The sequence below is a fragment of the Numenius arquata genome, chromosome 1 (genome assembly GCF_964106895.1).
Source record: "Numenius arquata chromosome 1, bNumArq3.hap1.1, whole genome shotgun sequence".
Classification (NCBI taxonomy): domain Eukaryota; kingdom Metazoa; phylum Chordata; class Aves; order Charadriiformes; family Scolopacidae; genus Numenius; species Numenius arquata.
Genome location: NC_133576.1, coordinates 82,599,452 through 82,625,092, shown reverse-complemented (window position 1 = coordinate 82,625,092; position 25,641 = coordinate 82,599,452). Strand labels below are relative to the sequence as shown.

Below are 25,641 nucleotides of genomic sequence, written 5' to 3'. Positions count from 1 at the left end.
CAAATATGGCATGTAAAGGAAGGGGAAGAAGAAAAAGTAAGTAGGCTGATGATTTATTGCAGATTTCTTTTCGGAAAAAATAGAGGTGGCTTTTACAGAGAAAATGACTGTCTCGAATTCAACATGTTCGTTTTGTGACACAATGGGAGAGAAGTAAAGAAAGGCAAAGCTGAGCTGTTACTAACTTGTGCTGTGGCTGGAGACTTGAAATGCAGCAGAACTGCAACTCAGAACCCAGCTGCGATTACATTATTTTTATACCTCATGAAACCTAACTTCTATTTTAAAAGATGATTGGTTTTGGTGGGAAATTTCCTTTTTCATTTAATTCTCTTTCTTTTTTAAAAAAAGGAAAAAAACCTAAAAGGAAGTATTTTGATAATGAAGAGATCGCATTACCTCCTATTTCTCAACTAAACATGCACTTCTTTCCCGTTAAATATAGGTCTTTAGAATTTGCATGATATGTCTTTTATTTATTGTAAAAAATTTCTCTCTTTGCGTTGTTTGATGTAATCTCTCTTCTCTTCCCTGGCTCATTTTGAAAACTTGTGTGATAGTCGCTCCGGAGACTCAAGGCCCTGTTGGGTATACACATATTTAGGCGCTCTTTAAAAAGTGGATTTTTGACCTGATAGACCGTAACGGCTCCCAGGGAGCCACTATGGTCATTGTGTAAATCCTTCTTAGTTTTCGGTTTACTCACTTGATATACCGTAACGGCTCTTAGGGCCGTTATGGTCTATTGTGGTAATCCAGCTGCTGCACATGCGCGTGAAGCTTTTGTGCCTAAAAATCCTCGGGAAGTTTTGTTGGGAGCGTAGCGGGCACGTCCAGAATCGCTTCCTTTCTGGTGGGGGGGGATGAAATGGCTGGAGGAAAAAGCAGTGGCTCTTCTTCCTTTTCCTCTGGCAGCAGCCAAAAACACTGGGGCACCTAAAAAGCTATCATCCTGCCAAAAATGATATATGTAAAAAACCCCACACTACTGTCAGATGCTCAAAATATCATCTGGAAAGACTGGTTTGAATCAAAATGTTCACAAGTGTGAAACAGCAGATTTTTATTTATGCATTTGTTTAATACATGTCTAAGATGTGTGTCAGGCTTCTGCCCAGTGGGATTTTTGGCAACTGAGTTATTGACCCTTGAAAATGGTGAATTGTGACTGAAAGGCTGATATAGTCGTAACTATAGCAACACTGTCAGTGTTCCTGTAATTATTAACTTTTTTTTTAATAAAAAAATTAAGAAGCTGTTTCTTTTCTTAAAGAAACCTTTATTGCCAACTGATGGTGCCACCATGGAGACAGGATACGTTGAAACAATGTGTGTCAGTTAGTGACTAAAATAATTAAAGTACCGGGAAAGTATGGAAAAAAATTAAACATCACTTGCTTGTATGAATAAGGCCTATTGGTTCAAACTGCTCCTACAAGCCAGTGATGGCAGACAGTTTTAGCCATCATTTTGTGCTGTGTAAAGCTGGTGGAAGGCTACGCTTTCATGACTTGTGCAACTTTTCATGCCATGCTGCCTTGAGAGGGCAATGCTTGTACTGAGGCTGGAGGCAGGGATTCAGACATTTATTTGGAGTTAATTCTCCAGCGTACGGGGCAGGGTGGTTTCACTGTGCAATACGCATTCCTGCTCTCAGCACGGAGAGCAGCGGCGGCTCCCACAGATGCAGTTTTACAGGGGCTTCATGGCAGAGAGCACTGCAGGACGCCTGAGTCTCAACGCGATGCCACTGGGCTGTCAGAGCCATGCTAGCCCATGCCACACTCTCCCTCTGCTAAGAGTCGCCAGAGGTTGCAGGTCCTTCTTCTAGCACAACGCTAAGCACATGTAAGACGTATCTCCCTTGTGCCACTTAGGCTGGTTCCCACGCTTTCCTCCCAAGCCTTGCTCTATGGTGGCCATCAGCTGAGGTGGTGCTGGTTGGGCACCTCCAGAAGATGATGCTCCTGTTCTGGAGTCCCTTCACACCTGTGGGGACACAACCAAAGTACTGGCCTTCTCGTTCAAGTATGGTTTTCTGGGACTATATGTGTGTATGTGTTAGTGGTGATGGGGAAACAGGGGAAGGAAAGGCTGTCCTACTTCAACAAGATCTCCTGAGCAGCAGACTGCTCGCAGGGCCCTGTTACTGTTTTCTAAGACTTGACAAGTCCCTTAAGCTTTTATTATTGGTCTGGAGTTTGCTTGCATTTTTCAATTCAACTTCCAACAGGGATAAGAAATGCCCATTATGTATAAAATGTGTGCACCTGAATATTTAACGTGAGCACAGCAAGTATTTAATACTGCCACAAATGGTGGCAAATCCTCTGTTTTCTTATTCCTTCGGATCCAAACTATTGATAGTACTATATTTAATTGAGTTCTTTAATTGCTTCTGTTAAACAATCAGTTGCTAAGCTTTCCTTAGCCAGGTTTTAGATAATGGCTTTTGTTTTTGCTTAGCCATCTGTCCCTGTATTAATTGTCCTTTTCCCCTAGCATCCCCCCATAATTTTGGCAAACTGGTTCATGAGGTTGATCTAAATTGCTTTTGCCTCATTTTCTATTGTTGGACACCATTACCTTTAGCATTTCACACATTTAATGGATGCAGTTCTGGCTAGTGAAGGGAAGTTCAGCCACTTGCACTACATCACAGGGAGCTGAAGTTACTATATTTTTATGCAACATTAAGTGCTGGCAAAACAATGTAGAGGCCTAAATTAAAATGGTCACTTGTGTACTGGAAATCTGTGTGTAGGGTAAGTAAAAACATTTTTCTGCTTTCTCTGCAAAATGAGGTGACCAGTCACAGTTAGAGGGTTTCAGAAGAACCTCTTCTGGGGTCAGCATCCAAGTTCCTATTTCATTTCCATTCTGCATGCTGAACCACCATTTGTTTCTGCGTTGTTGACACGGCTTCTTCCCATCTTTGACTGGAAGACTCCTGAACCAGGCCCTGATTCAGGAAGGTGCTTAGTCAAGCGATACTATTAGAGTGCTCAGACTCTTCACATTGTGCTCAGCTACTTGGCTCAATCAAGATCATGCTGTCTCTTTTTGCTTCATCCTCCTCCCCTGTACTCCCCGTTCCTTGCCTTCCCCTTCTGCTGCTTCATCCTCAAAGACGTATGCCAGGCTGCCCCTGTTTTCCTTAAGTGATGCAGCTCGCTGCCCTGAGTTAATACATTTCCTCTGTGTCTGATGCCACATGAAGAGATTCCTCACCAAAATCTCCACTGACCTTGGCCTTATCTGTCTCTTTTTCCTTTTAAAATTATGTCCTCTTTTAATCTCGCTTTTGACCTTGTTTTCTTCAGGTTTCTAAGTGAATACCCACCTTGGCTCCCTTTTTGCATCCCTGCTTGGTGGTTTGGCTTCACAGTCTCATCTCCTGTCCTGCTGTGTCTTTTCTGCAGTCTTCCCTGGTCTTCTCCTGTGGTGGCTTGGTTAGGGTCACATCCTGGCACTGCCTGCCTCACCACTTCCACAAAACCCATCCCTCTCTTTGGGGCGCAAGGGACATCTCACCAAGACACTATGTATTTGCCACCCTTCTCCTGGCCAATTGGCCCACCTGGGTGCTGACTGTTCAGGATCGCCTCTCTTGCTTTGACTTTACTCTAGAGCTACACGTTGCATGCTACTGGCTTCAGATTTTGTGTCTATGCTGACAAGGTCCTGGGTTTTCCTCATCTCATCCCTCTGCCAGACCTGGCTTCTTGCAGCCTACAGTTACCATTTTATTATCTTCCTCCTGTAGATGCTTTTTAATCTTCTTACTGGCACTCAAACATGAGCAGTCTTACCAAAGTCCTCCAACTTCCCTGTATTCAAAACCACCCTCATATTCCTTGTGCTGAGTTAAACGTTGTTGTGTTGGTTGGTGGTTTCCAAGCAATAGAAAGGGTGTATAGAGTAATAAAAGTGTATTTTGAATCAAGACATACACACATCTAGTTGAGTAACAGAGTAATCAACATACTACAGCTGCCTGAAGACTTATTTTTCTCTCCAGGCTCTTTTATCGTCACTTCTCCATAATTCAATCCGTCCTGGTCTAGAACCTGTCTTCTGTTCACTTTCTTCATAATAAGCAGCATTTTTGCAGAGCATAGAAAATAATAAAACAGAATATTTTAGGACTAGTGTATCTAAAATCACATAAAACTTGACTACTGGTTACTTATTTTTCAAACTAATATAAGTGCCTGAGGCATGAATACAAGTACCTACTGATATTTATAATATCCTTTTTGTGGATCAAAATCTAGCAACATCCTTGAAATACTCAAGTTAGCAGGTATGACTGTTATCATGGTGGGAAAACAATTTACGTTCTATCTTAGGACAGGAACAGAGGCAGTGTATCTTTAAAAGACCCCAAAACATAACTGTATTTGTCGGAAGGAAAAGCGGGATTTCAGGCCAGATTGCACCAGGTTTGTTTTTTATTTTGAGCACGCTGAATTATCTTGTAGAGCATCAGGAATGTCCAGCAGTGGAACAGCATTTCTTCTGAAGAAGTAATGGTTGTAGTATGTAGCAAAAGAAATTATTTAAACACAACACTAGCAGTGGCAGTGGTGGTAATTATTTTTCAGCTATGCTAAAGTTATACAAAACAGCCTAAATACATATCCATTCAGGTTCAGGTATCTAAGGGGGTTGCATGAGACTTTCCTGTGGAAGTCTTCCCAGGGACCTGCCCTTCTTCACTGTTTCCATGGGGAACTTGAGTCTGTTTTGTAAAGGGCTCAGCTGTGGTTTCACAGCCCAGTCTGGGCACAGGAACCGTGCAGCCGTGGGAATGGGGTGGAGAATAGGTCACAGCGAGGGAATGCCCATCCTTGCCCTGCTGCTCCTCAAATGAGAAGAAAGGAGTTGTTTCATCCCCCTTTTGCAGTGCACTTTGGTGCCGGTGGCTGCCCCTGTAAGTGGGTATTTTAGCCAGAGTCGTTTTTATTCTCACTAGTGGGAAGTGTAGTGGTAGAGTATTGATGAAACAGCCCCTTAATTCCTTTCTTGCTCTGCAAAATAATCTGAGTAGGGACAAGGATGGAGGATATGAGGTCAATTTCTTATTTTCTTATGGCTAAAAATACCCAGCTCCAAAAGATGAAAAGGAAGGAGTGTCATTTGTGTGAAATACCTGGTTGCTTGCTTTGTTCTGGCAGGGATTTGGCAAAGAGAGCAGTAACGTTAGGGGCAGAGCTGCTTTGGCTCACAGACGTGTCTTCAGTCTACAGCAGCTGTGCATCTGCAGGGTCGCACCTGTACTTGCAAGACATGTAGGATGCCCACAGTGTGTGGATGCAAAGTGTGTGATGCAAAGACCACGAGCATTGCAAAAGCAAGGCACTGTCATCAATAACTAATGGTGGAACAACCTTCAGTCTAGTGTACATGGGGTCCTGAGGTCCTTCATATTTCATTGGAGAATTCCCACTCTAATGACATCGCTGGAGATGCAGGAAAAGGCAGTTTATTCCAGCAAAGTATGAGGAATATTTGAAACTAGAAGTTGTGGAAAAAGCAGCTTTATTATTTCTTGGATTTATGGAAGCTAATTGTTGTTGCCGCTTTCCATCATTACACGTTACTGTTGTACTATGCCATATTGGGTGTTTTTATATGCATACATGTGTATATATATATGCACATTTATACATGCACATTTATATGTGCATAAATAAATAAATGAATAGTATATGTAGCTATATATGCAGGCACATAAATACATAAACATAAGCATGCACACACATAAATAAATGTTTGCCTCTGACTATCATGGATGTAAGCCAAAAGAAAACCTTGACTTTAAGACTGGGGATATTGTACTGTCTGTCCAGTGTCTCACATTTTGTTCTTGCTTGCACTCAGAGCCAGTGAGGTTATTATTTTGCTTTTTCTCCTTTAAACTCAAATGACCCAAAAAAGGAGGAAAGACTTTGCCTGCTGGATGTGTTCTGGAGAAGAAAGTGAATGTGACACATTTTTTTCCCGGCGCATCTGATGCTAATCTCTGACAACAAATCTTGCCATTACTGAGACATTAGCTCAACTAAACTGTTTTTCAGGAAGATAAACATTGAAACGTCCATGACATTCCTCCTATCAGCAAGGAAACAGATGATGACGAGCAAAGGGTGATGTGAGACTAAAACTGATGCTTCAAACCATCCAAATTCCATGTATATAATCTCAGTTTTGAGAAAGGTACTTAGCAAGAATGTTTCAATTTGATGCACAGCACATTTAAGTGCTTCTAGGACTGCTTTTTGCCTCCATTTTTATTCTTGCTTTGTTTCTTAACATTAGTACAGATTACTGACTTGCTGCGCAGAATTAAAAAGTATCTAAACAATGTTATTTCACCTTTGTACTAAACTATATCTAAAATGAGACACACACAAAAAAAAAAAAGTAGGCAGATAGAGGAATTGAGTATTTTTTTCTCTTTATTCAGTACAGAAGACATATGTTATCTAGTTATTTAATTTCCTTAAGTCTGAACCTGTACTTATGACAGAGATTGTTAAAGAGGACTTTTAAAGGAAAAACAAGTGGTGCCTTTACACATTTTCGCCAGAAGCTTTCTTCCACAAGGTTATAAATCAGTGAGTTCAAGGAGTCTGTATGTTGTTCAGTTTTTATACAGAAGTGCAGTGCTCTAACACTTACTTACAGAAACTCAATTGCTCATTTAAATGTCATTAAAACTGTTATATGGAAGTAGACCTAATTAATTTTCTGCTTATAGATTTCATTCACATGTAATCCAGGACTTTTGCTTATCTATTATATATCAGCGTTATGAAATAAAAGGAATTTCCTTTATTTGTTGCAAGGGAGGTGGTGTATTTTTCTTCTTCACTTTTTTTTTTTAAATAAATATCGAACAGTCCGTATGAAGAATTTAGAGGGGAAAAAATCCTCACATTAAAACTGGGGCAGCCTGGAAGAATTTGTTCTCCGGGGCTCTCCTGAGCACACTGTGTGCTCGGTGACCATTTCTCCTGCCTTTCTCTTCCCTTCCCTCTCAGCCAAGTCCCACTCTTACCTCCACACTAGGCAGCCAGCAGGGACAGGGCTGTTTTCTAAAATTTGGTGTTAAGGGAGGGGGACCAATGATGATGATGATGTGTGTTGCGATGCAGTGAGGTAGGAAATCAACATTTAATGAAACAGAGGTGTTCTGGGGAAAAGGGGCGTCACATGAAACAAAGCCGTCAGGGAGAAGAGGACCTTTGACTCTTGAGCTTTACCTAAGTTTCGGTTGGCTTTTTCGTGTGTTCACCGGTCACAGTAAATATATGCTGTAGCAACCGTAACCGCACAAGTAATCTCACCTGGGAAATACAGATAAGAAACTCCCACAGAGCGTGTAATAAGAGCGCTTGCACTCGCACTTGCACAGAGCAAGGGCCATCAGGTGCTCTCAGTGCCCCAAAAGGGGCTTCTAGCTGATAATTCGACTTTTTTTGTGAAAATAAAATCATATTGTTTTGCAGATAACTTGATTTTCAGACCGTCTCTCTTCCAGTCTTGATGGTGATGATTTTTTAAACTTTGGTCTGTGTGAGGTGCCCACGTCAGTGACTGACTGACCATCAAATGAGATGGGACTTTCTAGGTGGGGGATCTGCAGCAGGGAGCTGGGAGTTGTGGGTTTATGACCAGTTTCTGAGTCTCCTGAGATGTGGCAAAGCCGATCTGAAGAGTTCTGTGAAAATGTTTAGAGATAATTAAGTGATAAAAGTAGCTTAGAAATGGGTTTTTCTATAGCAGGCTTCTGCATTTAATATTAAAATATGTCCCTTGGGCAACGTTTTTTCCTCCATCACACATTCATATTATCTGCCCTGGTAGGTCTGGCACCTTTATGGTCTTTGAGCTTGCCTACACAGCAAAGTTCATCCTCGGTAAGACGGGCTGTGATGATACGACCAATGTGTTTCTCTACATTAATTCCCCACCATGGGCACCCCCAGGTGGGGTTTGTCTCCTTCAAGCGTGCTCACCTCCTCAAGATGCTTAATGAACCACCTGAGTGGTGGCTGCCACAGGAGGCTGATGGATGTGGAACTGTGGAACTTGGTGGCTAGAGGGGTGCTGAGCCTGAAAAGGCTGGTGGGTGCTAAAATTGCCATTTCAAGTTTACTGACCTTGCCAAGGGGATGATTTTGGAGGGCCGCTGCTGAGTTAGGGATTGGCGTGCCTGTTTCCATGTAATAAAGATATCCTTCAGCTGCCTATGTAGAAGATCAAAATGAATTGACAGCTGCCACCTTTTTACCATTAGTTTCACAATATTTGCTATTTCCTTTAAGCCTGGCTTCTTAAATCCTTACCATTAATTTATTTTTTTACTTTTAAAGAAAATTTCTGGCTTTGACTGTTGAAAGGAAAAGCTTGAAAATACAAAGCCAAGAACACAAGAACCACAAAATAATATTTCATTGTGCACTTTAAAAATGTTGCAATTTTTAATGCAGTCTCATGATTTGACATCACATTGTTCATGATTTTTTGAATTCATGGTATTGTTAGCAAACAAACAATGAAGAGTTTTTTCAAGAGGTGTATGGAATAATGGGCAGATGCAGGATAAATACTGAAGAAAATGTACATGTTTCATCGCCATCTGTACAAAAGCAGTAATAATGTTAAATCTTGTAGCATACTGAAAAAGGCAGAAGAGAAAGAAAATTTTATTATTGAGTAATAAGTTCTGCAGTCTCCATAAGGTTGTTTAATCCCACCACTGCTATTAGCTTTGTATGTTTTAACTTTGAGTAATTGAACAGGGACATAGTTAAAGGCATGAAAATATAGGATTTGGGGGCATTCCCTGTTATCTTTTGAAATTAATAAAATAAGATCTGGTTTTCAGCTGATTTCATTCTCAAATGAAATAGGGCTGGTCTTATTATTGTTACTACTAGAACTGTCATAGAAAGATTCCTACATTTTGCTCACATTGAGTAGTGATAGTGGCATAGAAAAATCATTTGATCTTATATAATGTTTTCATGGTTAATAAGATTTACATATGACATTTTTGTATGATTAAAAGCACTGGAATTTCACTGCAATAAGCATTAACTCCTGTGATTGAAGTTAAGGGAGATTTTTTTTTTTATAGCTAATCAAGAGTTTAACTGCCTCTGGGGCATTTTAAGAAAATGTTATACTGTACTTAACGAACATTATACTACAAATAGGAGTGATATTCCTGTAATTAAAACAGTCTGGATATTGCTTAATGAATGTTTTTCTTATCTTAATGTATAGGCAATAAGGATTCATGTAGTTGCCTTTATTAACTTGTGGAGTTAGTTAAAAAGCTGGTTAAAACAGTAAGTCCATATCAGGTCAATATAAAATGCTTATGTAGGGATTTCATTGCTCTTATAAATCTGACTAGTTAAAAAATAAACACAGATGCTTGTTTGTGCCATCCTGAGCTGTACTGCAGGGTAATATTTCTGCCTGTAGACATTTCTAAAGTTGTGTTGCCTGGAGCAATGCAGGATTTGCAGGCGTTCTTCTTCAGCGTCCGTTTAGGAAATTTTTTAAAATTTCCACCAGACTGGTATTCAAAAGCAGAGAGCGGTTGTCTTTCAATTAGTGTAGCTACGCTTGCTGTTGAACTAATAGCATTGTGCATTCGTTCTTTTTTTTCTGTCATATTGCATCAACTTTGATGTAATTACAGCATTTATATTTTTTGTATGTAATTGCAGTGCATTTTAGTTTTATAGTTCTCTTCTTCAGCGGTTTCATATTTACTAATTGCTTGCTAAATTGTTCTTCACTGCTCAATTATTAGGCACAGAAATCATTCTGCCTCAGTTCAGTTTAATACCAAATAATTCTTCTACATAATAATTCTTCTACAAAATAATTCTTGGCTAAACATAAATCATATTTTTACTTTTAATCTTATTCTGAAAATATCACGCAGGGTTTTTTTTCCCCAGCTGAGATCGAGCGTCTTTATATTGTTTAAAAGATATTCACCAGCTGGATTGCATCTGCATGCATCTAGGTCTCAATTTTGCACGTCTCTGTGCCAAAACCTGAAAATAGCAGGTTGGCCCACGTATAGCCTAAGAACACATGGAAATGGAACAGTTTCATAATCCAAAATTAATCCCCAGTCCTGCAGGCACTTAAGCACATGGTTAATTTTAAGTGTTTGACTAGTCCTTTTGATTTCTCTGAGCTAAGCACATGCTTGAGCGGGTTTACAGGAGCAATCTCAAAGTGCAGAGAAGACTGCAATATTGTTTTGTTTTTCCTAAGTAGTAAAAATGTCTGTGCTTTATTTAGTAGCATAATTTACATACATTTCTAAGTATAGGAATCATCAAGCTGTTTGTGCTTTGCCTAAGTGTAGACTGCCGTAAATTGCAAATCGAGATAAAATATGGCCTATTTAGTGAAAAATTCTCAGAAGCATGAAGGGAACCTTCATTTGTAAAATATCCCCACCACAACTAAAATTACAAAGAGGACAATTTGTCATAAAAAAATCAGAAACTCAGAAAGACCCAAAGATTGGTGACAAATTTCTTCTTTCTTACGACTTCCAAAGCACGGGTATATTGACACTCAATATATTTCCTTCTGCGAAATATTCTTAGGCACATCTGTAGTGTAATTTTATTTTAACTCAGATGTGAGTCAGAACTAATTTTAAGGGCTGTACTGTTTTCCTTTTCTCTCACACTGTGCAGATACGGATATCTAACCTGCCGAGGCTCTGGTGAACGTGGTGGCTCTGTGTTACAGCAAGGTCATTTAACAGGCAGGAACAGCACTTTATTGATTTTGACTTTATCAAGTGCCTGTTTCTTATTTTACATATAACTCATTAGCAGCCTGCTCCTAAACTGCTCTGGAGGCTTTAGCTGTTTGGGACTCAGACTGTAATCATAGTAATTAGCGCTGAATTTTCAAATCCTGGTCTCGATCTTGACCTTGCAGCGTTTAGCCAACGCGCACACAGCTGGACCAGTGGCAGGAGCTGCAAGAGCTCAGTGGTGGGGATGCTCCCTTTATCCTGGTGCAGGCACCGGCACGGGGGGAAGAGAGGGGAGCAGGGAAGAGGGGAAAAGCATGTTCAATGAGAAAAGAAATTCTGTCCAGACATCGTTATCAATTTGTTTGTATGTGTACATAGAGACATAGGTGGGTGCAGCGTTGGGGTGTGTGAAAATGTTGGGGCAGAATTAGAAGGAAAGGAGGTGCCTGATGGTGAGCCAGAGGGGAGAACTGGAAGAGGCCAGAGTGGTTTTGCAGCAACATAAAGAATCTCCTCAAAGTTCAGCCTTTCTGCAGAGGCCACCAACATGGGTCTGACTCTATAATTATAAAGTGCAACCATTACAAATTTGAGGATTTTATATATTCACGTCCTAAGACAGAATTTAGCATGGGGTGCTCCAGGACAGCATTTTGGTGGTATGTGCCTGATCCTCCCCCTGAACTGGAAGATGCTTGGCCCCAGAAGTCATGGTTTTTCCTTTGTGTTGCACAGCCCTGAGCACACTTGGTGCATGTGGGTTTGTATACAATAGTGATAAACCAAAACAAATCGTACTTAGAAGTACTACATCCAAAGTAATCTCTTCTTACTTCTCAATGCATATCTTAAAAAAGGCCAATTTTACGTGTAGTCTTTTCTAAACCTCTGGATAGGGTATTGAATCTTCATCTTTATTGTGGGATGTTTTTGTTATTTAAAATGTGTTGTAATATTCTGTCACCGCTGCTAGTTGCAGTTCTGTAAAAATGGTAATGCAAAACCTTCTGTTCGGAAAAAACATGACTAAACAAAATTTTAGTGTTGTAGATTTAAAAAATGCAACGTAGAAACGACATTAGTTAAATATATGAAAGCACTTTAAATTTTCTTATAGCAATTAAAACTTCAACATTGTTTAGTGTTTATGTTTATTTTTATATATTCATATTTATATTTAGGAAAACAGGGAACTGAATTATTATCTTAACTACACCTTCCTTTGGTTAATGTGGCAAAGGGAGTGTGTTCCAGACAAACAGTGCTTTTCCATTGCCCTGCAGTGATGTGGGTTTGATTGAGCAGCAGTAAGCATCCCAAGGAGCTAGAAACTTTGCTCATGGTAAAAGCAAAGCAAGACGCAGCTCAGCTCAGGAATACTTTATGGGCATGACGAGTTACTCAGTTATCCGTGCCGTAAGGAGGAGAGCGAACCCTTGACTGTGTGTCACGTATGTTAAAGCTCCCTAAGACAGGACACCAATTAACCTTGGATGATAGCAAGCACACACACACACGGGCTGCCTGAGAGAAGCAGCCTGTTGCCATTACTAGGAAGCAGCAGCCCTTGTCACCCTGAGTCATTATTTAAATCTCTTTAAAAATTCCCTTATTAAGTCAAAGAAACGAAGCACTCTCCTCTTCCTCACAAACGGACTGTTTTTGCTGCCATGAAAATAGTGGGCGTTAGTAATATGAGAAGCCAGTGATCTTTTTATTTTTATCCTCACTGTCTAATTTGGCCATTTTGAACTGAGAAGAAAAAAAAACCCTGATCTTCAGTCAAAGCAATTCAAGGCATGGTGGAGCTCAGAGTGAACCAAAACAACAGGGTCAAATGTAGTTGAAAGAACATGGTGGGGTAAATAAAAGGTCTTTTTTTTTAACGTTTAGTGCTGGTGGGAGGAGAAAGTTTGGTTAACTATTTAACCTATGACAGCCTTTTATCATTTTATGGCTTAGGGCTCCGTGATTTTAAGCCTTTGTCAGTAAGTTCCTGGGTTTGTATTCGATCTTTCCCTCAGAAAGGCTCTGGTGTCCAGTTATATGATTTACCTCGATTTATTGGAGATAAGAAAAAATTATAAATAGCAGCCAAAGATAAATATTTTTCCTGAAATGAGACTTGCCAGCAACTTTGGATTTGGTACTCAGCTTCCTTTTAAATCCTAAACTGCTTTCTTCCGCTCAGACTTCTCTGTGACGGGTTTTTTTTTTTTATCAGCGGGGCTCTCCTTCCCCATTTGGTTCGCCTCTCTGTTTTTTGGCTCTAATGTGATGTGTCCTCACCAGTTGGAGCAAGCGCTTGCTAAAGGTCATTTGGAAGCCCCCTTTTCATTTCTCCCCGCTACAGTTTTTCCAGCAGGCAACCCCTCTCGGGAGCGACTCCCTCCAATCTGTCCCTTTTGATATCCAAAGCTGGTTGTTACGGGGGTTAAATTTCTTCTTTCCCTGAGTTTTTGTCAGCGCTTCTTCAGCCCACCCGCTCGGTCCCCTCGGCTGGGTGCAGTGCAGACCGCCTGTCTGCTAAGGATGCTGTGAAAGTGCTGGGGGTTTCTTCTTTCACCTTCTTCAAACTTGAGGGATGGGGGACGATTATTTTGTACCTGTATAACTCCTGTCAGCTTCAGGGGAATTAATCTCCACGTTACATCGGTGCGAGATCGCATCAGCCTTAGTGGGGGAGTTTAAAATCAGACAAAGCCTCTTCCAGGGCGCTGTGACTGGGAAGGAAAGCTGCTTGTCAAGAGATCCCAAGCCACAGAGCTGGTGGCTTCTGCTTGCCCTGGCGAGGGGTTAGGTTTGGGGGGTTTCTTAATTAGTTTTTGGAGGGTCAGGGAAATGACCGTAGCGGGTCTGGAACAAAGGAAGAAATCAAAATGTAAAGCAGAGTGTTTGATATGTTGATAACCCCCCAGTTTTAATTTTAGCATAATTGGATCAGGGTTAGTGGCAGTTGTTAGGTAAAGTACCTTCCCGAAGTTCTGGCTTTATTCAAAAGTAAATATCATAGCTCTTCTCTTTTAACCTAAGTCTTTTTCTCCCCTCCTCCTGCTCCCCCCTCTTCCCCCCCCCCCTCCCGCCCCCCAAAGAACTGCTCAGTTTACCTCGGATTTATTTCCACTAGGAAAGCGCTAAGATTTCGGGGACCTGTATTCTGATGGTAAAAGCTTGTGACGTGAGTTTTTGTCTTCCATGTGAGGAAACGTTAGCATTTTTTCACACGTTAACTTTTTAACAATTGTGGGGAAATTCTTTTCCCTGAAAACTGCCCTCCTTTTCTTTTTCCTCCCCTTTTCTCCTTGATATTTTTATTTCCCTTTTATATGGAGACTTGTAGATTTTGTCACTTCAAACGTTAGCTATTCCTCCTCTTTTCTTTCGCTTTACAATACACACTAGGAGATTTTTTTTTTTTTTTGCATATTCCTCCCCTTTCTCTGTGAGATATTGTAGTTGACCAAATTTAAAACACTACAGTATTTAGCATCCCCGCAGTGCCATTTTAAGTATTTGGACCTGGAAAATGCCCCAAGCAATAACTACCTGAATTGCTTTTAATTACACAATATAGCTGCATCATTTTACTTCAGATTCTTTTTGATTGATGCTGTAAGGCAATTGTAACCATGGATGATGGGATTAAGTGCCTCTTGAAGTGACTTTAGCTTCTTGTGGGAACAAAGGGAAAGAAGAGAACACTTAGTCCCTTTTTGAGTGAACAGCCTTTTTTCACTTGCTATATAAAGAAATACAATTAACAAACATTATCCCCAGAGGTGAATTGAAATGTACATGCAGACAATAACCGCTCTTGACTGCAATTAGACATATATGATCCGAGGTATTTTGGCCATTCATTAGTGCTAATTGTTTGAGAAACAAGCCCACAGAACAAATGATTAAAATGTTAGTGCCATAACCAGGATTATTAGCATGTGTGATAAAATGCATGCGCCGCAGCTGTACCAATAAAACTCTCCGGCGAGTCGCTTTGATTCGACAAACACTCAGCTCGGCTGCGAGCCCTTCGTATTTGCACAGGGCCTGCTGATGTTTATAACAAACAACTTATATCTTCTTTTCTTAATTACAAAGAATTACTATGCAAATTGCGGGGCTTTGTAATTTCGTAGAAGTTTCCTTTGTCTTTGGCGGATTATTTGTGTGCGGGTTGTGAGCTGCTCCCTAGTAAATTCAACATAGGAAGACCATTATATTTACTTTGGGGTGGGTTTTTTTGCACATATAGGAGAAATACTTTGTAGGAGATTTTGCTACATTAGCTGGGTTGTGTTCAGTGAAGTCTTAAGTCCTGGGTCGCTTCTGTCCTTCTGCCACATCACCACAGATATCCAGGATTGTGGTCAGTACACACGCCCATACAGATCAGAAATACACATTGGGGAAATTATACGGCTTTTTTAATGGTTTTATTCAGATGCCTAAAAATGTTCTTTGTAAACACTTGCCAACACTGTGCCAAAGATTGTAGGAGAGTCTTGGCCTATTAAGCAATGGATATTTTTCCATGCGTTAAGTAGATCACGGTGTAGCATCTCTTAAAGGATGATTTGACCTAGCAAATAAACAAGGAACAGATGCACAGGTTAAAGTGCTGATCCTGAAAATCGCTTATGGGAGTACTTTACTTTGTGAGCTATACATTTTTGGCTAAGATAAGACTGTACAGGTGTGTGCAGTTAAGTATATGTGTGCATATGAGCAACTCTGGAATGTGAAAATCCAGTTTACAGCAGGGAAATGTGTATAATTTGGGGTAATTTCACTGGTTTGCAGTCACACTCTATGGCTGCCATTGCAAAGTGCAATGTCTCTTAGTAATCAAAAAGGTTTTGTTTTCTCCTTCCTGAGGATCAGAGGTAACTTTAACTTGCCAGCTACTTTTACATATTTGATGAAGACTTTAGTAGACTGTTATGTTTGCAGAAGAAATTTAGTTTCATTTCCTAGACCCAAGAGCATTCAGCGTGCTGCTAGATGCTATGAATGAAAATACGCTGCTGTAAAACAATTTAATGAGCATTACCCAATAGCCTAGTCCTTGTTTTAACTTACAGTGCTTAAAGGAAGAAACATTGTCTTAGCAAATTCACTTGGCTTTTGTCCATGTGTTTAGTTTAAAGCATAGTCAAGCTTAGTTTGAATCATTAAAATACTTGCAGTCAGGAAACATATGTAAGATTTTCTTCCTCTTTATGGCATGGGGTTAACAATATAATTGAGATTGCAGTGCTGTGTGGGGTTTTTTGTCCTAAAAAAAGTAACTGCTGGCGATGTTTCTATTCTATCAAAATAACAGAAGTCAAGATAATCAGGATAGTGTTTCCTACCAGAGTTGCTAACTGCTAATATGCATAGCACCAGGGGCCTTGCCAGTGTTTTAAAAAGATCTGTAGGCAAATGGATTTCTTAATAAATCCACTTCTTCCTCTACATTTCACTTTATCGTAGAACATAAAATATGACTATGCAAGGAAAACACACAGTGAGAACAGAAGATTTTTTTTTTAAGAATACATGTCAAAATAACAGCATATGAAAACATTTACTGCAGTCACACATAAGCATACTTGTTGGAAACTCTTATTTTACATGTACATTTCTAGAGCTGACTGTTTTGAAAGAAAGATACTGTGTTGGTCCACTGACACCAGCTCCTCCCGTACATTTTTTTTGCTGGCCATACCTCTTGAAAAATTTATTGCTTCTTCAGCTTGCTAAAATGTTCCATAAGGCTAATAATTTGACACATTAACAGTATGTTTTTATAATAATCTGTGTCCCGATAAACCTGTGTTTTGGGCCCAGGTAGCTACAAAGTCGATTAGCTGAGAGGGAGATACCAATTGTCACTGGGTATTTCTACCATAGTATTATGTAGTATTGCTATTATACCATAGTAATACATAGTATTTCTAACATTAAGCCTATTAGGTGATTGTATTTTAATGGATTAAATCTACCACTTCTTTGGAGTCAGGCGGTCTGCTGGGGAAACCATACTGCTCCCCCCTCTAGAAGAAAGTTCATAAACCTCAGTGGTGCCACCTGACTAAATCTGTACTGCAGGTAGCAATGGTTTTACCTACAGGATACTACATGCCGTTGTGCACGGTACACAGAGCAGAGCTGCCTTTGTGGGGCTTGCAGCAGTGAGAGGGAAACCCGCTGGTCAAACAGCCCGTGGTTCGATGGAAACCCAGAAGAGATTCTGGGAAACGTGTGACAGGAGATACATCTCATCTCAGCACGCTCTCAGATTATGGTGTTAGCCACCTCTATTGAGTTTGGAGTTTGGGGTGGGTTGGAGGGCTGGTGAGAGGCAGTCCTTAAGGGTGCTTCAGGGGCTGCTTGGCTCTAGGCTGGAGTTAACTATTAATTGACTGAGCTCTTTGACTCCTTTGTGCTTTTGGAAACTACAGGGTGGAAGCCATCAGAGAAAGAGAATAGAAACTAATCACTTTTGTCCCCTCATATATGTTTAGTGAAGGGCTGTAGACTTCTTTACTGACCTCTGTGTCACACTGAAAAAAGACCCTTCTCTTTCCATTTGCGATAAACCACTCTTCCACCTCCTCCGTGCTCTCCCAAAGTGTACTACTGCAAGAAAATGGGATTAAGTGGATTTAACTAGCAGCCACTTGAGTTGCCAAAAGTTGTGTTACTGTCCCCACTTCAACATGAAGCAGGGGATAAGAAGTGGTTTGTGGGCGAGGGGCAAAAGGGTACTTAGAAGAGACCCAGTGGATCTCAGTTGCATGTCTCCAGGTGTTGTCAGGACCTCCATTACCAAGTCTTGAAGCTGTTGCAGTTAGGAATGAAGAAGATTTATTAGCAAGGGTAGCACTGGCACTTGTAATAAAATAATGTGTCATTTCTGCTTAACATCAAAGCTGCCTCTTTTCTTAGGCTGAAATAAGCATTACCAGGCGTATTACATAGAAGAGTCTGACTCTTGTAAAGTGGTTCCACCCAGGACATGCAGACGCACAGCAGAGGAGATGGTGGAATAGTTGTCCTCTTCAAGTTAGTTTACTAAGATAAAATGTGACAAAAGCTTTCTTCATATTTTTAACTCAAGACTTACATTCAGCATTTAGGGTACCCACTCTGGGAGAAGAGAGGGTTCTTCGACGGGGTTAGCTTAGAAAGGCAAGTATCGTAGTGGTCTGTCAGCGACACACCACGCTGGCTCTGATTTAGATTGACTGAACTCATTTCCAAGCATTTGAGAGGGTTAGTCATGTTCTCTGTGAAGAAAAGCCACGTGCGCCTGTAGCCATGTGTCATCCAAGTGTAGCAACTTGGGAAGCATTATTAAGAGGGGCACAGGAAAATGCATGGGTCCCTGACATGATGCGATAATGACATGTTCAGCGTGGTGCTAGAAAAGCTTTGCATTATTCAAAGTGCTGAATAATATACATGATAATGCATAATGGTGTTATATGGTAGGATTATTTTGTGGCATAAGTGACTTGTGCTCTGAGTATGAAGGCAAATTGTATTATTTCGTCCTCATTTTTGATGTAGCAGAATAGGCTTGGAGGGTACAGCGTGAAATGGGGAGGAACAGGAGCAGGCAAGGGTTGTGTTTTTTTGGAAGGCCATGAAACACAGTGGCACCCTCTGCAATTTATTTCTCTGTGCTTGTAATTACGGAGCGAAGCAAGCTCCCTACCGCACCCGGGGGCAGCCTCCCCCAGCAGCCCCATTGCCTCTGAGTGCACCAGCTCAGCTTCTGCCTGGGGTGGGTTAACTGGTCCTTCACTGGGTATACCAACATGGGGTGGAGACCACCACAAACCTGACGCCTACGGACCATACGGATGCCACCCTCTCAAGCCATGTGGCACCACAGGCTCACACCTGCACTGATATGTGGTGCACAAAGCATTTATAAATTGTAAAAGCCACCACAACTAACAGCCTGCTGGTGATGCTGGTGGGTTCATGAGCTCTGTCGATGGAAGTCTGTGCTGTGGATCTGCAGATCTGAATGCTTCTGAGAGGACATGTTTGGATTAGTGAGGTTCCACATTACATAGGGTTTTCATTCCTGTTTTTCTCATTTCCTCCTCCATCCATTTTACTTATTTAAAATTTGCATGCAAATTCATTTGTTGGTATAATGCTAAGGTTGCAAATTCAGCTTTGCAAATCCATGTTTGTTTTAACCAACACCCTGCTTCGTTCACAGCATGCCGTCCAGCTCCTGGAGCAAACGCAACAGATAGCAGCCTCCTCCCTAAATCACTCCCGATCTGTTCCCAGCACAGCCTCCATCCTATGCAGGAGTCCTATGACAGGGAAAAAACAACCACCACCCTTCTGTATTTAATACTTGTCATAGTGCACAGAATGGGCAGCATAATTAAGGCTGCACGAATAACCTCAGCCCTGGCAGTTCGTCAGTTTTGAGTGTTTTAAGTTTGCAACTTCTTTTAAACATAGTAGTTTTGGAGGTTTATTAACTGTAATACTGATATCTCCCTACCTTGACTCTTCCTAAGGAAAAAAAAATATATATAAATAACCCCAAACCAACCATTATCTAGATAGGAATGTTTCTCTTTTAAAATATAGTCAAGTATTCTTTGCAGCATCGTAGTCAAGAGTCTAATTTCAACAATATCCTTTACAGGGTGGAATCTCCTCTGCCAGCTGGTGTTCCTAAGCTTAGTTATCGCTTCGTATCATCTCACAAGTACATTCCCAGGCGAGCTGTGCTGTATGTACCTGCAGATGATGAAAAGAAGATACGAAAAATCCCATCACTAAATGTAGATTGTGCGGTGCTGGACTGTGAAGATGGCGTGGCTCTGAACAGAAAGGTAATTAAAAATTATCTGTGTGATATAATCAGTGCTAAAAAGAACTTGTGGAAAAACATTGCCTTTGCCTTGGGGAAGTGACAACCAGAGAGATAAAGATAAATCTTAAGATAGTAATGTAGTAATGATGTAGCAGTGATAGGCTTTGTGAAGGCATTGGGAAAATCTGATTACCCAGCACTGAAAGAGATCACATGTGAGTGAGCGGGGAGGGAGTGTTGAAGGAATACAGAGCTGAGTGTAAGCTCTTATCACAGAAGAGAGGGAGATACTGTTATTATTGCTGCATATTTCATAGGGAAGAGGAGGAAATGGACAGTGAGAAGAGAAGCTAAAAATGGTTATTTCAGAATCACCAGGTGGGGGGGGTTGTTGTTGAAATAAAGCATCTACAGATTGTGAGCAAAACTGTGGGTTTGGGTTCAAGCCTTGGGGTGTTTAGAAAGATTTACTTACTGAACTTTTTGGAAGAAGTGCCGTTAAGGGTGTTTCTGAAGGAAGGAGAAGTTCGACCCTGAGTGCACCAGGGTTTGGAGAGAGTTTTTGAACAGGAGTGTAAGTTTGCCATCATTTTTGTATCATTTTTATGTTTGTCAGTTTTCCTGTCCATTTTACAGTGTTTCAAACTACAGCAAGCATTGTTTAGGGTTTGAATATGAATGTGTTGCCCAGGAAGTTATGAAAATAGACTTGAAAAATTTCCTGTGTCATCTCAAAAAATGTGGATGAAATTTTATTTTTTTCTGTTTCTTGGGAGGTAATACTTTCCAGAAGGACTCTCTTGGGTAGTGCTCTCTTTAACCTTCAGGTCTTTACATATATGTTGAAAAGAAAAATGTTTACAGAGTTTGCATATATCTATTTTAGTTTTGAAAAGTGAAAATACCATTGCTGAATGTTCACGTGTACTGCTGAAGACAGTTGGAAAACATTTTCCAGTTACTAAAATACTATATGAAAGACTAAGATTGTATCTGCTGGCACCGTGATGTAATATTGCTTAGGTCAAACCAGGACAGGAGGCTACTGCTGTGAGATGACACAAGTCAAAATTGTGTATTAAACTGTAGTATTTTTAGGTGCAGCTTAGTTATATAAAACACATCATTAATAGCAGAACCATCTGTTTGTAATAGAGGATGACAGCAAAACAAAATTTTATGATCAAGGTTACAAAGTTGATAGAGTAATTTCTCAAGGGTAAAATTCTAGCTCTGTTGAAGTGAAGTGGAGTTACGCCACTGGGTATCAGCTCCGCAGAGAAAAGAGGAAAGACCCGTTGCATCAGCTGGAGCTGAGTAAGGCAACCCAATCTGCTCCCTGTACTGAGACTGGGACTGAGAGAATGAGGAACTGCCCACTGTAGGAGAATACCAGATTCGAGACCATCTAAGGAACCTGAAGGTGCACAAGTCCATGGGACATGATGAGATTCACCCACGGGTCCTGAGGGAACTGCAGGATGAAGTTGCTTAGCCTCTATCCATCGTATTTGAGAAGTGGTGGAAGTCCGGTGAAGTTCCTGCTGACTGGAAAAGAGGAAACATAACCTCGATTTTTAAAAAGGGAAAAGAGGAAGACCTGGGGAACTACAAGCCAGTCAGTCTCACCTCTGTGCCCAGCAAGATCATGGAGCAGATCCTCCTGGAAACTATGCTAAGGCCCATGGAAAATAAGGAGGTGATTGATGACTGCCAACATGGCTTCACTAAGGGCAAATCATGCCTGACAAATTTGGAGGCCTTCTTGTGATGGGGTTACAGCATTGGTGAACAAGGGAAGAGCAACTGACATCATCTACCTGGACTTGTGCAAGGCGTTTGACACTGTTCTGCATGACATCCTTGTCTCTAAATTGGAGAGACATAGATTTGATGGATGGACCACTCGATGGATAGGAATTGGCTGGATGGTCACAGAAGTGTTATCCAGGCACGTAGGGACAGAACGAGGAAGGTCAAAGCTTGGCTGGAATTAAAACGGGTGAGGGGTGAGCAGGACAAGAATGGCTGCTACAACTGTATCAGCAGCAGCAAAAATGAGAAGGAAGACCAGAGCAAGCAGGGAACCACTGCTCCATGAAGCCTCAGGCTTTACAGTCAGTGTCTGCTCTCAGGCCTCCTAGGTCGTATCCTAGAAGCAAAACTTGGGGGAGGAAGGTAGCAGCCACAGTAGGGAAGGATGGAGTTAGGGTCTATTCAAATAAGCCTGTCAGTTGAACCAGGCAGGACACACTGGAGGCTGCTGAGGGAGCTGGCTAGTATCATCCTGAACCTGCTGTCTGTCATCATGGAAAGATCATGGTGGCTGGAGGAGGTTTCTGGTGCCTGGAGAAAGGCAAATGTTACAGCCATCAACAGAAGGGTTAAGAGTGAGGAACTACAGGCCCATCAACCTAACACTAGTCCCCAGGAAAGTGATAGTCCTGGTTCTCATGGAAGGTATTTCAAGGCACCTAAGGACCTACCCAGAATGGACTGCTCAGGAGCAAATCATGCCTTAAAACCTGATTCGCCTTCTCCTTTGAGATTACTGGCAGTTTGGATGAGGGGAGAGCAGTGGATGTCTTTTACCTTTAGATTAGTAAGGCTTTTGGCATAGTGTCCCATGATGTCCTGATAGCCAGCTGGAAGAGAAATGAACCCTATACACAGACTGCCTGGGCTGTAGAGCTCAAAGAATAGTGCTGAGTAGATCAGAGCCTAACTGGTGCTTGGTTAAAAGTGCCATTTTGCAGATATCGTGTAACATTTTAATCAGCAACCTGGCTGAGGGCATGGAGCGCACACTCAGCAGGTTTGCAGATGATACCATTTTTCAGGGGAATGACTGGACAGCAGGACTGCCCCTTAGAGGGACTTCCGCAATCTGGAGGAAGGGGTGGGCAAGATCAAAAGCAAAGTCCTAGCTCCTGACTGGGATGCCCCATGCACCAGTACCGGCTGGGGATGTGACTCTCTGGGAGCACCTCTGCCAAAAAGGTCCTGGCTGCGGTTTTACAGCAAGCTGAGCAGGCTCAGTGGTGCACCCTTGCAGCAGAGGTGGCCAACCACCTCCTAGCAGGTCCAGGGAAGGATGTTCCTCCCTCCCACTTGGCTTCTGGGGGTCTCCTGGGAAGGAGGAGCTGTGCCCAGCTGTGGGCCCTGGGACAAGAGAGAGATTGAGCAACGGGAAGGAGACCAGGAAGGGCCATCAAGGTGGTCATGGCACAGGAGGAGAGGCTGAGGAGCTGGGTTTATTCATCCCGGAGAAGAGATGGCTTGGGGGCCTTGATGGAGGCTTTGCTGCCTGAGGGAAGCTAGATGGATGGCAGAGCAAGACTCTTCTCAGAGGAGCTCGGCAACAGGGCAAGAGCAATGGCCACAGGTTGCATGAGGGGAGATGCTGACTGGAGACAAGGGAAAAAAGTCTTCCCCATGCAGGTTGTCAGACAGTGGAAGAGGTTGTCCAGAGTGGTGGTGCATCCTCCCTCCATGGGGGTATTCAAGCCTTGGCTGGATGAAGGCGTGAGCAACCTGGTGTAGAGCAGTAGTAAGCCCTGCTTTGAGGAGGTGGATGGATGAGGTGGTCTCCTGAGGACCCTTCCAACCTGAATTAGACTGTGTGATTGCATGATCTAGTAGGAAAGCCTAATTCAAACTGATTGGAAGGTTGAATTCCATTTTTAGATCCGCCAGAGATACTCAGGAAGACTTTGAGACTTAGGTTCTGTGAATGTGAAGCTGAAATTATTATTGTGCTTGCAGCTTAATTTATTAATGTTTCTGAGGTGTTTGGAGACTTTGTGTGAAAGATCTGTCAAGAACATGCACTGAAGTACAGTATTCAGTGGCCCATTGCAAATGGGTCATCTGAAACTGAGATGGAAAACAACACTGGGGAACACAGCAACACCAAGTCTGTCCTTTAATCATTATTCTTAAAATAAATAGTACTGATGAATTTGACTATTTATTGCTGTGTTTCATACCAATAAAAATGCTAGTTACGTATTTTCTTGAAACTGCTGCCAAAATGTTGGGTTTGGGGAAAATCAGGACCTGGTTAAAGGTTCACGGTGCCTTAGCCCAAACTTATCTGTCTACAAAAGGCCTTCAAGTCCGAGCAGCAAGTTTGAACCACGTCTTAACAAGTCTATTTTAACAAGACACTGTGTGGTTTGTATTAGGATTCAGTTAGATTTGGAGATCAAGAATCTGGAATTTCGGCAGCTCCATTTCATTGCTCATTTAGAGGCAAATGAGGAAGATGACCTTCCTGTAACTGGAACTGATAACATTTGCAAAACTGCATCTGGTTGCAGTAGGTGCTTTTGAAGCTGCTATCATAAATTTAAAATCTTTAACTATTTTCTATACAATATTTTCTCTCAATGAAATTTTGGAAGATATCCTCACCTGTGCCCTCCCCCCACAATTATGTTTTGTAATGGCTCACAGAGAGCACCAGAAGAGGGGATCCCATAGCCATACTCTAGTCTGCATACCATTTTGGTGCCTGTATTTCTTATCTTCAAGAGCTATAGACTAATCATGATTTCAGGTATCATCTGTTGACTACTTCTTTTCAATCTTTTTTTCTAGTTGATATTTTGTCTAAATCAGAAAAAAAAAAAAAAAACAACACCTTGCAGCAAGAAGTTCACAAGGAGAAAATTTCAGAATCAGAATCAGAATCAGAATCGTAGTGGTTGGAAGGGACCTCAGAGATCATCGAGTCCAACCAACAGTAAAAAAAAAAAAAAAAAAAAAAAAACCCACCACAAACAAAACCACCACCCACCACCTGAACACACAACAACAACAACCAAACCAAAAACCATCACCTACCCACACAGCACCCCACCGCAAACCAGTAATCTTGGACACTAGAGCATGCCCTGAAGAACCATGTCTACACGTTTCTTAAATACCTAAATTTCTCAGCAATCTTTCTGAGGAGAACCAGTGGAAAGAAATGGCTAAAAAGCAAAGTTGCAGTATGCTGCATACTAAGTCTGCAAGTAGAGTGAGAGTTGATTCTGGCGTGAGCAGGACATGTGGGACTTTTGCAACTGGACAGATCTGAAGGAGGTCTTCAAAAAATTCAGAATAGGGAAGATGATAGGAAAATGTCCCAGTGTTGCTGAAAATTTCAGCCTTCTTTTATAAAGCTAGCTTTAGTCTTGCCGACTTCAAATCCTGGCTGGGGCTCCACACGCTGTTTTCAGAGGTTCAAATGCGTAGCATCACGGGGTGTGTACTGTCAGCTGCCTCTCCAGGTAGCTCCAGACTCTGTAAGACATTGGGAATTTCTGCAACAGAAATTTAGGTTTTGGTTGGGGGGAGAATTGAATACTATTAAAGGGAAATTACTTTCCCTGAGCTACTATTCACAAATGAAAATAGGGGCTCTTCCCCACTGATATGCATATAAAGTTTCTCTAGTGTTGCTATACATTTTAAAGAAATGACTCAGAATGGCTCACTTGGCGATATTTTTAAGTGAACAGTTCAAATAGAAATTCTAAAACTATAAAATTAGAAATAATACAGATTGCAGTGTTGATACATTGCAAATGTGTCACACTCTGGAGACTTTTTGTGAAATAGTACAAAAATAGCCTATATCTATTTTAGCTCTTCGCAGGAGAAGGCCTGAATATTCTTTCATTTTAATTGTAAAAAAGAAAAAGATAAAATAGGTGGCTGAATCAATGTGCTTGACCAAGTCATATAAACCAGTAAACTGAATTGCATGTAATGCCATTGAGAGGTCTCTGTGCAGGAGCTGAGCTGACTGAAGATATCTCGAGGCCTCTCAGCCGAGCCAGCACTCCCCGGTATAGCTTTCTCTGGAGACCTGCATTACTCACTATGCTTCCATGCCAGGTGAACCTATTATCAGGTATAAAAGTTTCTTCCTCCTGCTGGAGAAAGGAAGATTTCCATGCCAGTGCTTTCATTTTCCAAGGGCAGAGCAGGCTGA

The 25,641-nt window shown here is 41.5% G+C and overlaps 1 protein-coding gene across 2 annotated transcripts in view; it reads left to right on the top strand.

Annotated features, from left to right (window-relative positions):
• Positions 1-25,641, top strand: part of CLYBL (citramalyl-CoA lyase) — a 177,222-nt gene that overhangs the window by 72,134 nt on the left and 79,447 nt on the right. For both annotated transcript variants that reach the window (XM_074150823.1, XM_074150831.1), the window contains exon 2: positions 19,485-19,674. In XM_074150823.1, coding sequence (XP_074006924.1) covers positions 19,485-19,674 — 190 coding nt within the window. The remainder of the gene's footprint in view (positions 1-19,484; positions 19,675-25,641) is intronic.